Here is a 13,145-nt window from a genome sequence, read left to right on the forward strand (position 1 = left end):
ACGTAATGAATACCTTGCTGAATTATCCCGAAGGAGAGAAATTTATTTCTGCTCTGTGAAGTTCACAATCAACTGTTATTCTCCAAGAAATGCCTAAGGATGGAGGTGGCCGCGACCGTCAGGCTATAAAACCTTGCGGCGTCAGTTAAGGTAACGACTGCTCGGAACCAGTTTACGAATAGCGAATTTTAGATTTCACAAAACAAGTTACGTCCAGTTCGACGTTCTGGTAGAAGTTGGCGTTACGGGTTGATTTACGTCCGTTCGCGACGTAAGGCGCCGTAACCCAACGTCGTTGGCTGACGCGTAAAAACTGTCTGCCTTACGTGGATCTGTGCAACGGCTCAGCCATATGTTAGAGCGACAAGCCAGCGTATGCTGCCTGTGGATCTTTTTTTTATGCTCTAACCGCCTCCCCGAGAGCAGGTTGGTCACGCTCTCGGCACTCTCGATTCGATTTATTTTTCAGCTGTACGTCACTGCAAGTGTGCATCCGTACAAGCATTTTAAACGCTGTTAAGTCTGCTAACGTACTGTTTATCTGACGCGGTAGTTTCTAGTGAACGGAGCCTAAACCATGTGAAATCTAAAATTCCCTAATGACTATAACCGGACGGACAGTTGACGAATAACGGATAACTACTCTTATGTAATTTTATTTACAATCGGCACTCCTTTTTTATCGGGCTAGTACTTTGTACTTTTATCGGCTTGATGAAGAAGCTGGGTTGACCTTTTCGCATACCTAAATGAGGCTTTGGACCACGGTTGTTAGTTTATTTTACGCCTGTCGTCGTATTTATTTTTTATGTATTGGATATGGTTTGTAGTATCAGCACTCATTTGGCTTATTGAGAAAAGGAAACATTAATAGGGAAACATTAACGATTATTGGGAATCTCGTATGTGGTTTTTAGTGGGAAGGTGATGTCAATTTCAAAGTAAAACAGCTTCTTCGCTGCTTCAGTGTGGATAATTCGGAAATGTTTTTTTTTAAATTGCGTTGAAATTTTTAAATTGTAGGTGTGTTGTTGAATAGAAATTGTGAGGAGTACACAATTTCGTTCTGATAGTCAGAAGGAAAGTTTTGCGCCTGAAAGGCGATAACCATTACTAGTACTTGCCATTTGGAATTAGGTGCCTAAATTGGATAATATCGCATACAAGAAATGCCATCGGCTTCGCCTCCGCACTCCTTGAGAGAATACCAACCCTGTTCAGTACAGTAAACCAAATTCACCGATAGTATATGGCAGGTGTATAGTAGACGATCAATATAACACGTATTATAAGTATTGTATGGCTCATACATTAAAAGTTACCAATAATAATGGTGGTACTGTACTAAAGAGTATCACGGCGGTTTTGTTTGGTACTGGCAACTGGCAAGTTTAATTACAGTACTTACTTATCACACAGTATGGCAATCCTCAACCATAATCAATGCACAGGTAGAAAGAAAAGAGTGGATTTATAAACAGTCGTGCAGTAGTTACAGTACTTCTATAATTTTGTGTTTTATTTTGAAATCCGAGAACACAGTATGGCAGTCATTTAGCAATAAATGCGTAGGGTGCTTTTGACTTACATAATTACGCATTAGTACATGCAGCTATAGGATTTCAATGGTGGGTTACGATTAGTAATGCCTCATAGCAGTCCATTTTCCTTCTAATCATTTTCTTTATTGTATCTTTATTGATTTTCCCAAATAAAAGTAAGTCGCCATTCTTCAACGGAGCTTTACAGTATGTGTCAACAATAAATTCGTTGAATAGTCCTCCAAGGAAATTTCTCCGTTTTCTCTGGAACGTTCGATATGAGCATTTTGTGCGTTTAGGCAACTGATGTGAGCTTTTAATAGAAATACTGGTGCAGGAAAAATGCAGATTTATTTTCACGGTCAAAGGTCAGTTAGTATTACTGTTAGTTAGAAAATTGTGGTCGTGTATTTGTTTTGGATTCTGAAACCTGAATATGTACGTATTAAGTGTAGCGTACGTATTAAGTGCTTGAAGTAAAAGGCTAATATTTTATAGTAAGTGCTTAATAATTGAAGAAAGAAATGTAGCAACGATTCTAAGATGGATCAACGGACGATAGACGGTATTGCAGTGGTGGTCGCAAATTATCACTGACTTCTTCGCCATCTTAGGCTCGTCCCGAATTCAAAGCGAATCTCGTTGCGATACAGCAACTCCACCTCGCGAGGTGGCTTCGCGTACCGTATCTGTAGGCGTGGCCACTGCATACAGCCACCTCGTGCGGTTGAGCAACCGTACCATAGCGAGATTCGCTTTGAATTCGGGACAGGGCCTTAGAGTGTGATTATGGGAACAGGAGGGTTAGGTTGTGATAAAGACGACCTGATGCTGGTTTTGAAGGACCGCCACGTGTTAACTCTTCGATCTGACGCTGTAATTTTAAAACCACACACTGAAGTTCCGCGTTCGTGACCTTTGGTTTGGCAGGCTTGGTTGGCGGCGGATGAACAGCTTCGTTGGCCGAGGCGTTAGTATAACAAAGTCTTTATCGTTTTTTGTTTTCCACGGCTAAACTTAAGAATTTTTGAAAACAAAAATATTCAAAAATGCCGTAACTGAGGCTGGTGCACCGGAAGTGGTAAGTGGAGCCCTATGTCCAACTTGGCATCGAAAACCAAGCTGGTTGGACTACCGCTTGTGAACCATCCGCGACCAAACCCCTTTTATTGATAAACCCGATAAATGACAAACGATAGACAAAATGATAACCATAGAAGGGTGTGAAGTTACGAGAAGGGGTACTGTAGCACAAATGCTAGGACACCATGTTAAATGTTGGTACTACTTGTAGTAGAAAAATACGACGTGTGATAGGGCTCGGTTGTACGGTATAAATTGTGCAGAGTCGAAATGCACACGAGTTGACATTGGCATGTTACAGTAAGTATTTGTTTTAAAACTTGGAATGCCCGACGGCGGCACAGTTGTAACAGATGACACGGAAGTAGGATCGGGCATCGGAACGGTGCAGATGATGTCTGCCATTATGGCCGCATCTTCACTATACACTGATGTTAGTGATATCGTCTGGCAGACGATATCCCTAACTTCCGTGTACGCTGCTTTTTCACGGAAACGAGTGTCACAATCTGGCCATATGATGAGTGAGCGGGACACGGACATGCTGCGGATGATGTCGATGTAGAGTAAGAAACAGAGTGTCAGATCCGGATGTTAGAACGATCGAAAGCGCGCAGATAACAGGAACGCTTCTAACCCGGTAGCAAAGCTGTCAATTTTTCGTCGAGGAGGAGGAGCCACCGTCGGCACCAGTTTCCCTTCTCCGTCTGGCACAGAAATGTTTGGTTCGCTTGAAAGGTCAAAATCGCGATGTAGCGGCTGCATTTTATTTAGGCTAAATAAAGCTTTTTGATCGGCTAATGTTTTCACAAGCAAATTTTCCAGAACTGGCAAGGACTTTTACGCTGGAGGCTTGATGAAACCATGCGGATGGACAGAAGCGTTCGCCAGGTCGATCAGCACGGAGGTTTGGTGAGAGGCTGCTGACAGTGAGGCAACTGGTGGAAGAGGATGCTTGCGATCTATTAGCAGTGACGCTTGGCTTTGTAGAGCTGTCACTGATGCTGTCAATGATTCGAGGGAATGGCGTTTCCCTTTTGGCTTAAGACGAGGTTACGTTTCGGGATTGGTACCCATCGGCTTCTACACCGAAGCCGTTGTCGGAGCAACGTGTTCTTCGGCGCAGCATGACAATATAACCGCTCGATTTTTGATTTGCCAAAATTGCAATTTTAAAATACAAATTTTCTGCGTTCACGAAAGTTTTGTGGTAGTGGGGTCATGAAGCATCAGCAGGATGTTTTCGCTGTCGCCATTTCTCTCGCTCAGCGCTAACCTTATTTAAGCTTCTGCGGTAAATGGGATTTAAATATAAATTTATATATTAGCCCATATTTTTAGCAAAACAAGTTAAAGGTCACACCTGTAGTTTCCTGATGTCACGTCTTTTATTGCTGAACAAGCAAAACGTGCATTTTTTCGCTCGTTTGAAGAGGTTCATGTTTCCTGGTAAAGGAAGTCTGAAGGTAAATCTTGAAAAGTGTTTTCCATTTCAAGAGGATTCGATCAATCGTGATATTTTTCACAATTGTCCTGTGACTCCTGTCCTTAATATTGTATAAACGAAGACGATAAAGTAATTACTTAAGTGTACGGAATTTTGGTAACTGTTTCGTTGTACGTAACACAAAGGGTGTACGCCATAAGACCGTTCGTATCACGGAGGTTTTACTGTATCGCGGTAAATATGTACTCCGCTGTACGAGTACGATTGTGATTTGTGATACATTACGATTCGTTTGTTCTCTTATTGCAGCGATGTCTTATGTCTGTTATAATTCAACGCGTACATTTGGGTGACCTGGAGATTCCGTATTTGGCAGCATTTCGCGTGTTATCAGCTGACATACGTTTGCTTGCCAAGTGCGGAAAATAAGGTGTTTGAATTCTTCATTATATTTCTGTATACTATTAAGCTGGAAATTACAAAGCTGGGGTTTAGTGTTTGAAAACATTTTGATGGACAAAAAGTAAAACGGTGCGGCGTGCATTGCGGCGTTATTGCGTCGTATCATGAAAAAAGTTTTCTTATACAGAATATCACCTATAGAAGTCGGTCCTAACTCTGCTTGTCGTAAATCAGTTAACGATTAAACCTGTAGCCTTGCAGTTATTGCTGCTTCAGTGGTTGGTGAATCAAAAAAGCAGATTTTGTATTCGTGAAAAGCGTGAACGGCACACTAGCATTTGAATGTGATCCAAGTGAAAGGGCTGGGCTAGGCTCGCACAGACACTCGCAAAAAATCTGCCGATTGAGGGAATCGAACCCACAACCTCCATACTCTAAGGCCGAGAGACGAACCACTAGGCTATCGGCAAAGCATACAAATGTAATGAAATATTCCATTGAACGATCCTATAGAGAGCGGATGCCGCTCTGACATAAGTACCGTAATTATCGCATTTGTAGCTCCCCCGAACTATGAGCCGTCCCTTCTGAAATAAGCGCTCCTCCCCGATCCTGTTTGAAAAAAAGGACACCCCCGAAACTACGCCCCAGGGGCCGATAATGAATGTCAAGCGCTGCAAATTATAGGTGTGCTGCACATTTTTTTATATCCATTGTTGTGATTTCATTGGTTTTATGCTTAAAACTTTATGGTTAAATGAAGTTTTTCAGTTTAGCGTTCTTTGTCCAATTCTTCTACAAGGTTGGCGATACGATACTGATTGAGGAGAGAACATTCTGACTTGGCCACTTTTCTCGTAAATTTTATAAAAATGTTAATATACAGACACATCTGCAGCGCAACACATCTGCAAACAGAGATCATAATATATTGTATATAAGGACTAAAATTAACGATGTGAGATATCTCACAACGGCAAATAAAAACAATTTAAGCAAAAGTAATAAGAAAGGTGATGTCGACATGCATAAACAAATCATAAGCATTATTATGTGCGTCGTGACACGCGATATGCTGAATCACGGACATGGGTTTCAGTCTGCAAAGTATCCGTCCATGATATGAAGAGCCAACCGGCTCAGCATCCAAACATCCAGCTGCCGCAGGTTCACTCCATCCCAGCACTGTGGTTGGCCGTCCGGCCGCACACTGCTGAACCTGTCAACCAGATACATTTCCATTATAACCAGCCGGAGTCTCGAGAATGATAATTTTCCGTGTTACTTACAGATTCAGGAATCTGCGAATCCCCGTCCATTGATCGGGACGCTGCAGCGTATACAACCACCGCGCATGCACCCGCCCGACTAACGGTCGAACAATGGTTGTTGACGGCGGCGATGAAACGGCGGGATTGCTCGGCTGGCGACTCCGCGCGATCGAAGCGCAGAAACGGGATAATCACGTCCAAATGCGCCCCTTGAGACGGCCGCTCCACCAGATGGCCGCCTTCCAACCAATCTTGGCTGTCATTACGACTGTTACAGAGGGCGCGAAGCAGGTCTCGATTACCTGACCGAACTGAAGCAGTGTAGTTGATGAACAGCACCTGCTCACATTGCGACAGGAACGGCGACAGCTGCTGGCATTCATACTCTCCGGTCTGGTGATGCCGCGTGATGCCCATGAAGCAGTTTGTCCACCTATCCGCGATATCCCCGCAGTTCTTGATGATAATCTACGGCAGGCAGATGCCCTTTACCTTCAGTATTTGCTGGCTATCGCGTAAATTATTCCAGAAGCTGCTCGTTTCCCCGTAATGATGCTGGTAATGCCAGCCGTACGTAAACGCTAGGATCCGCGTACTCGGAGTGAGGCTGCCATCCAGCATCGTTACAATTCGGTACGCGAGGAAGCTTTTCGCGACACAGGCATCGGAAACATGGTGCCGTTTTTTCATGTACAGGGGACAGGCGTCGAAGCAGTGTTTTGCAACAGATCCCCTCCACAGCGCGCAAACTCGGGCAAAATATGCCAAATAGAGATGGCAGCGGCCGGCCGGGAGCCGGCTAAGCCGCAGCTTAGCCGGCGATTGGCCAGCCGGCTGAGGGTTTTTGCTAGCCATAGCCGCTCCAAAGCCGGCTGCTTCAGCCGCGATGAGTTAGCCGGCTAAGGATTTCAACCGGCCGTCAGCCGAAAGGTCAGCAGTTTAGCCGGCCGCTGCCATCTCTAATGCAACAGCTTGATAATCTTTTAAGTTTAATGGTTTAACGTCCGCACAAATTCAGGGAAAAACCCCAATTCGGGGCAGCAGACACTCGCAACAACAACAATAATTCTCCAGAATACACAGTATTTCAGATCAAGCTTTAAACAATAATACAGCAGCTTTTTAAACTCTATGTCTACACTGAAATGCACAAACTCGACAATTTTTTTCGGTGAAAATTTTTTTGAAAACCGATTGCAAATTCGTGCTCAGCGCAACTCTACAGCCACTGACCCGCTATGGCAGTACTGCTCCAAAACCTGTAATAGCAGTACTGTAGGCAAAGCAAAACAGAAGATTACCAGTTTCCGGAGCTCAGAATTAAATAATCGCCGGCGATGCAGTTCTCGCTTCGCGTAAATTTGTATACTTAGTTATGTCACATCGAGATTGTTAGCTCATACTCTGTCGCTGATGTGTTATTGCGGTACATATTCGATATTCCTATCGTACTGGCCTCCCATCTAGAGATGGCAAAACTAAAAAAACTAAACTAAACTAAGCTAAAACTCGGTTAAAAGTTTTAGTTGCTAAAATTGACTTGGTTAAAACTTTTTAGTCGGCTAAACGTCGGCGACTAAATTTTAGTTGTTAACCTGAATTTAGTTAAAAATTTTAACCGGTTAACCAAAGTTAACCGAGACTAAAGATAAATTTTCTGTTAAAATGTTTTCCTTATTCTACAGTGGGTGTCACTATCGCGCGGCGAAATGAACCCACCTGTCGCCATAGTGCCATTAGTTCCGTATAACAAATAAAAACAGAATCAAAATTTATTCAGCCTTCAGAGAACAATAAAATTTTATTTTGAAAATATAAGCTACAGTAGAAACAAATCCGTAATTGTATAATGTACATAAGTACTGGAAAAACTGTCAGTACTGTCAGTACATGCATATTACACACTTCATAGGGCCATTACACAGTACAGTACTTCAATGTAAAGCCATGCAGCTAACTGCATTAGAAGATACAATACGCCATGCGCTACATTTACGATTAAATTGAAGTACTGCACGCATATGCGAAAAACCAACGTCTCTTGCGGTCCGCCATTACGCTGGTAATAAATTTCGGTTAACCGGTTAACCGCTGAGTTTTAGTAGCTAAAACGTACTCGGTTAAAATTTTAATTACTAAAAGCTCTTGACTAATTTTTTAGTCACTAAAGTTTGTTAAACTAATTTTTTTAGTTTTAGTCGAGTTAACCGAAGTTAACCGACTAATTAGTCGACTAATTGTAGTTTTGCCATCTCTACAGTCCATCAACGATTTTTCCCACCCACTCTTTTTGATGGCTTCCATCCAAAAACATTGCTGGCGTGCAACCGCAAAACATTTGCCTCACGACATTTCGTACTAGGTTTGTAGCGCAAGGGTTTCCTATGTGTCGTTGTGCGACATAAATTACGCACATAAATTATGTACTCATTAAAATTAATAACATCTGAAGTAGTGCCGTTTTCTCTACCGCTTTTTGTAATGCAATTAGGTTATTAACATTGTTTCGAATTATTGGTTATTTACGTGGTCTCCTTCTCAGTGGTTTCTCACTTTGTGCCAAGAATTATCCATAACGCCGGAATGATACTCGGAAAGTGCAGGCGAGTGTTTTCATCCAGCCTATTGCATGCAGCGGATAATGTTTCCGGTTGCACAAAACAATCGAAATAAACCAATAGTCACAAAGGCAAAAAAATATTCGATATCTTACCGGTTCATGCACAACTGCGTAACGATGTCCAGATTGCACAGAAGCACCTGCCAGGATTGGATGAGGAAGGTCGGTAATCTTCGCGTCGTCCACATCTACAAGAAAACCAGCGTAAAAAAGTCATAACTTTATGACTTTCATGATCACCCCAAAGTTAAGATTTTAGTTTCTTGGTGAACGAAATCTCCAGTTAGGCAAAGCTGTGGAACAGGTGTCCTGCACTTACCACATTGCAGACGACTTGCTCCACTTATCGTGGCAGTGGTACTGTCGACTTTTTGTTGCTCAGTGAGATACCTGTGGCACGCTTCCCGCACGGCGTTCTCGTTCCAGAACATTTTGCGCTCGGCGGCGTCACCATGCACTTCGCCGCAAACGACCGTCGCCGTGTCAGGTCCCGCCCGTGCGAATACACGACAACCGATATCCATCGCAAATGTCGGATAGTGCGCTCCGGCACACTTGAACTTCATGGTATCCCATTCAGCAGTTGGTGTCCGTGAACACAGGCCACCACACACACGATCTCCAGGTCCTAACGCTAGCCTGCAGGTTTCAGCCAGGAAACGAGGGAGGAAATCCACTCCACGTAGCAATTGGGCCGTGACAAAGCTGACGGTGTGTTTGCGCTACAGGATGCCGGTTTCCTTACCAAAGAAACTTTGTTCCTTGCCTGGTACCGGCAATTTTTCCACAAACTGCGTCTTATGCACGATGCGGCAGGCCACCATTTTATCTGGGTTCGGATTATCTAGCTGACGTACGCCATAGAATCCGTCACACACCTCCTCCGAAATAGTCACCGGCCGGAATACCATTGGTCCATCGTCCACGTCTCTTAATGCGGCATACACAGTGCAAGTGCAGCCTTCAAAGCTGTATCTGCGGCCGAAGAAACGGTGTGGCCAAAATTATTAGCTCTTTATTTGAAAACCGAGACACACATGTATCAATAACATAAAACCATTATAAGCAAGCGAAAAAGCTAGACTTTATAACATCCAGATTTCATTTAGCTTTTCCGCTTCGCCAATAGTGCCCATAATTGAGGCCGCATTGCCTCGCTGTATCTCCAATGAGATACGCTGTCGGAGAAATTCGTGCGAGCGTTTTTCTCCAGAGTGGTCCCGCAGACGTCTTCCTAGCTCCTTAATCAAGGCGATAGCCGATGGACCCCAAGCCCCCATAGTTTCGAAAGCTATTGGGGCGAAAATGTATCGACCGTTCAAGTACGAGTAGAACCTGGATTTCTTTTCTTCTGCCTGGACAGCGGCCGCTCCCGCAGTTGTCGCGGTGGATTTGACATGGGAAGCAGCAACAGTATCGACACATGTGACATCCCAAGCCAAGCACATTCCTCTTTTCCATGCGAAGGTTGTACAGCCGTCAGGACGTCGTTCATTCGTGTAAGAGGTGCCGCGTGGTTATAGTTTAGCTGGGATACCTGCCGAGACGAAGGCGCGGCATACAATGCTGTTGAGAGCACCATGTCGCGGGTGCCTTCCGGCCGAGAAAGTGCATGATAGACCGTGATGAGCGTGGCCATCAACAGACTTGTGGCATTTCATACATTCATGTGGATCACAGATCACAGCACCGAGTCTAAGGCCGACAGAAATTTTGAGCGTGTCGTCGTCAAGTAGGTTGCCGATATGAGCGGAAGGCAGCGCGTTAAGCCAGACACCAGCTTCCGGACTTGACTGGGCAAGAAGGCGCGCTTTATTGATTTCGTCGTCGCGGAACACTTCAAGTAGAGTGGACAGGGAAACGTTGCACAAAGGTAGATCCCATGTTTTCTGCAAGCTGCGAAAGCCAGGGTCAGGAAGTTCAGCTAGGCGAGTATTGAGTTTCCACAATTCCTGAGCTGCAGAGACATCCACTGCCGGTCGCCCGGGAGCAGTAAAGATACCTGGCCGGTTACGGAATGAATCGAGGCTAAATAAGCCGGGAGAGCTAATTCTTCCGATCGACGTATACCAATACCACCTTTGCTAACCGGTAGACTTGCTTGCCGCCAGCATGGATAATCATCGTGATTGGTTCGGACATTGCACAGCAATTGGAAACAAGAACGTAGAACTTCATCGATTTTGTATAACTGATGCGGATACTTCCAAGCATTACAACACCTCAACATATAAATTATCTTTGGCGCGCCAAGGCAGTGTTTCAATAGATACAAGGCATGGTGTCGAGGAAGATGCTGCATTTGTTCGGATACGATGGTTAAAGCCGCCGCTTTCTCCGCAAAAATCGGGGCAATCGCTTCATCCAAAACAGGAGCCCCGAGCAGTGTAAAGCTAGAGCTTGACATAACGCGCAGTGCCGGATGTCGTGTCAAGAAGTCCTTAATTGCCTCCTGTTGTGAACATTCAGTCCCACCTGTAACATACAACTCGCATTTTCCTATGTTGATTTCCAAACCCGCTGCCCGAGCGCCTTCAACAATCCTCCCGAAATTTTCCAGTACGTCTCTGGGAAGGCCGCCAAGTGTCCCGTCGTCGAGATACCATGCATTAAACTCCGCTTCCAGAGTGGCAACAACCGCGTGCAAGGCGAGGCAAAACAGTAACGGTCCCAACGGGTCACCCTGCTGCACTCCAGCTTCAGACGACAGAATGTGGTCACCGACAAACAGTGCTGAGTGGTGTCCGTACGCAGACTGGAAAAAGGCGTAGTATTCCGGGAAATGCGACTTTACAGCGTCGAGTACCACTTCTCTAGACACTGTGTTAAACGCGTTCCGAAAATCTATCTTGACGACCGCCTTGGTGATATCTGGTGAAGCATTGAGGAAGTGCCAAAGTTCGCTGGCATGACTCCACTGAGCTTTGATGGTGCTGGCGTCGAAGTCAACGAAGTAGTTGTCTCCGTCGATATCCTGAACGTATCCTAGCCACCACTGGCCGTTGTCGCGTAGCACCAGCACCGTGTTCCCACAATTAACTTCGCGGCGCCCCGAGTACAACTGCCGAAAGTACAAAGGAGTGGCGTTCATCGTGATCGTCTGCATTTGCTAACCATTAAAAGTTCGTCGCGTCGATCTATTTTTTAGGTGGCGTGGCTAGCAACTTTGAACCACGCTCAGAGGTTCGCATATGCGTGTAACAGACAGGAAAAATTTTTATCTGTGAAGTACACCAATTTACGCAGTACGAGTGCAAAAGAGACCCTAATGGTAGGATAAGAAAGGACACTGTAACAGAAATTTGGATTTGATAAATGCGGCAGCTTACTTCGGCAAGATTTGCATGGAGCAGGCTGCCGCGGAGAACTAGTGGGTCCCCAAGGGCTTGAAATACTTGTAGAGAATCTGTAGAATACAATTGCGGTGCATAGCTTATCTGGATTTGACCTGCGTATGGCGCCGTGATCGAAGCCGGCCATCACATGATTCACATCCGCGTTGGTCTAGCTGAAATCTAGCGACGGGCGGCTGCCGTTTTACAGCAGTGGACGAAAAAATCAGTATTGAATGTACTGTATAAAACATGGATGGATTGCACGAAGAAGGAAGTATATGGTCAAGCAGATGCACATAGTTTGACGTAATTTGAGTAATTGTCCGTAATCAACTGCATTTATCATGCTCCTCAAATATCAGCTACGCTAATTATTGCTTCTCATCGCAAAGGTTAAATTTAGGGTTCCAAAAAATTAAGCATGCGTTGTACAGTAATTCGTATGCATTAAAGCGATGGTGGCTGTCACACAGCGAGTCCCATTTTAACATAAAGGTGCACAAGTCAATGCTATTTTCTACGGCTAAATAAGATAAATATAAAACAGGTCAGTTCAACAAGCCAAAACATTTTTGGCGAGACCTTAACCGTATACCATACTCGCTACAAACTGTAAAATTATCTACTACTAGTAAGCTCACTACTAGTCTACTATAAGACATAGGCGGCTGGAACCCCTCGGCCAGTGGGCCGAGGGGTTCCAGAAAAAATTTCCAGTGGTTCCAGATCTCCAAAAAAAATTTTTAACATAGTGGTCTATGGGCCTGGTGCACCAAACCGGGAAGCTCCAGCCGTCCCTAGTGTAAGATAATATTATTATGAATGGCACTGTGCAAATAAGTACATGAGACAGGCACTGCGCAAATCAATTGCCGCTGACAGGAAGCAACCGCGCGCACTGTAGTGGCTGTTTATGTAATACACAGCGATCCAACCAATGCAGTCTGTTTCGGAAAACATTCTCCTTCGCATTTCTGCAAATACTACCTATGTAATAGTAATTTATTACCTAGCAAACTGCAGTGCAACAGAAGTTGCTTGGTAACGCAAGCTGCCCGTAAAGGTCTCGATATGTGTGATATATCCCGGAATTTTCTCGTGTCTGCACATGGGCTGTCTACAGCTTGGGCTCCCGTCAAGGATTTAGCGCATGTGTGATGTGCCGGGTTTCGTTTAGTAATAATTGACAAATTCAGAGTCGTGGCTGATTTATTGAAAGTTATGCCTTGGTAAATGATTTCGAAGGAGTGAAATTTTTTCTGGTCCACGAACTTCACAATCAACTGTTATTCTGCAAGAAAAGCCTGTGAATGGAAGCGGACGCGACAGTCAGGCTGTAAAGCTTTGCGGCGGCAAAATAAGGTAACGATGGCTTTGAAAGCTGATGGCATATACCAATTACTACGCTATGCAAAGCGCGATATGACGGTTGTGGCGGACGGAAGG

The 13,145-nt window shown here is 44.6% G+C and overlaps 2 protein-coding genes across 2 annotated transcripts; both read right to left on the minus strand.

Moving 5' to 3' along the window:
* Positions 1 to 5,464: 5,464 nt before the first annotated feature.
* On the minus strand, positions 5,465 to 6,486 carry LOC129591445 (uncharacterized). Its single transcript, XM_055487104.1, has 2 exons — positions 5,763 to 6,486; positions 5,465 to 5,692 (listed from the first exon to the last, which is right to left on the minus strand). The coding sequence occupies exons 1-2, from the start codon at positions 6,159 to 6,161 to the stop codon at positions 5,465 to 5,467; spliced, it is 627 nt and encodes a 208-aa protein (XP_055343079.1). The 5' UTR covers positions 6,162 to 6,486.
* A 1,644-nt stretch (positions 6,487 to 8,130) lies between these two features.
* LOC129591520 (uncharacterized) lies at positions 8,131 to 11,886 on the minus strand. Its single transcript, XM_055487190.1, has 4 exons — positions 11,694 to 11,886; positions 8,684 to 9,339; positions 8,458 to 8,552; positions 8,131 to 8,366 (listed from the first exon to the last, which is right to left on the minus strand). The coding sequence occupies exons 2-4, from the start codon at positions 8,928 to 8,930 to the stop codon at positions 8,358 to 8,360; spliced, it is 351 nt and encodes a 116-aa protein (XP_055343165.1). The 5' UTR covers positions 8,931 to 9,339; positions 11,694 to 11,886; the 3' UTR covers positions 8,131 to 8,357.
* Between the last annotated feature and the right edge of the window lie 1,259 nt (positions 11,887 to 13,145).

Source organism: Paramacrobiotus metropolitanus, unplaced genomic scaffold (assembly GCF_019649055.1).
Source record: "Paramacrobiotus metropolitanus isolate TYO unplaced genomic scaffold, Prichtersi_v1.0 Parri_scaffold0000046, whole genome shotgun sequence".
NCBI lineage: Eukaryota > Metazoa > Tardigrada > Eutardigrada > Parachela > Macrobiotidae > Paramacrobiotus > Paramacrobiotus metropolitanus.

What these genes read in the sequence shown, in the direction of transcription:
- LOC129591445 (XM_055487104.1), bottom strand. Translation starts at nt 6,161, where the DNA reads ATGGGCATCACGCGGCATCACCAGACCGGAGAGTATGAATGCCAGCAG. An exon ending in ATTCGCAGATTCCTGAATCT is followed by an intron (nt 5,693 to 5,762) that starts GTAAGTAACACG and finishes TCTGGTTGACAG; the next exon opens with GTTCAGCAGTGTGCGGCCGG.
- LOC129591520 (XM_055487190.1), bottom strand. Translation starts at nt 8,930, where the DNA reads ATGAAGTTCAAGTGTGCCGGAGCGCACTATCCGACATTTGCGATGGAT. An exon ending in AGCAAGTCGTCTGCAATGTG is followed by an intron (nt 8,553 to 8,683) that starts GTAAGTGCAGGA and finishes GTTTTCTTGTAG; the next exon opens with ATGTGGACGACGCGAAGATT.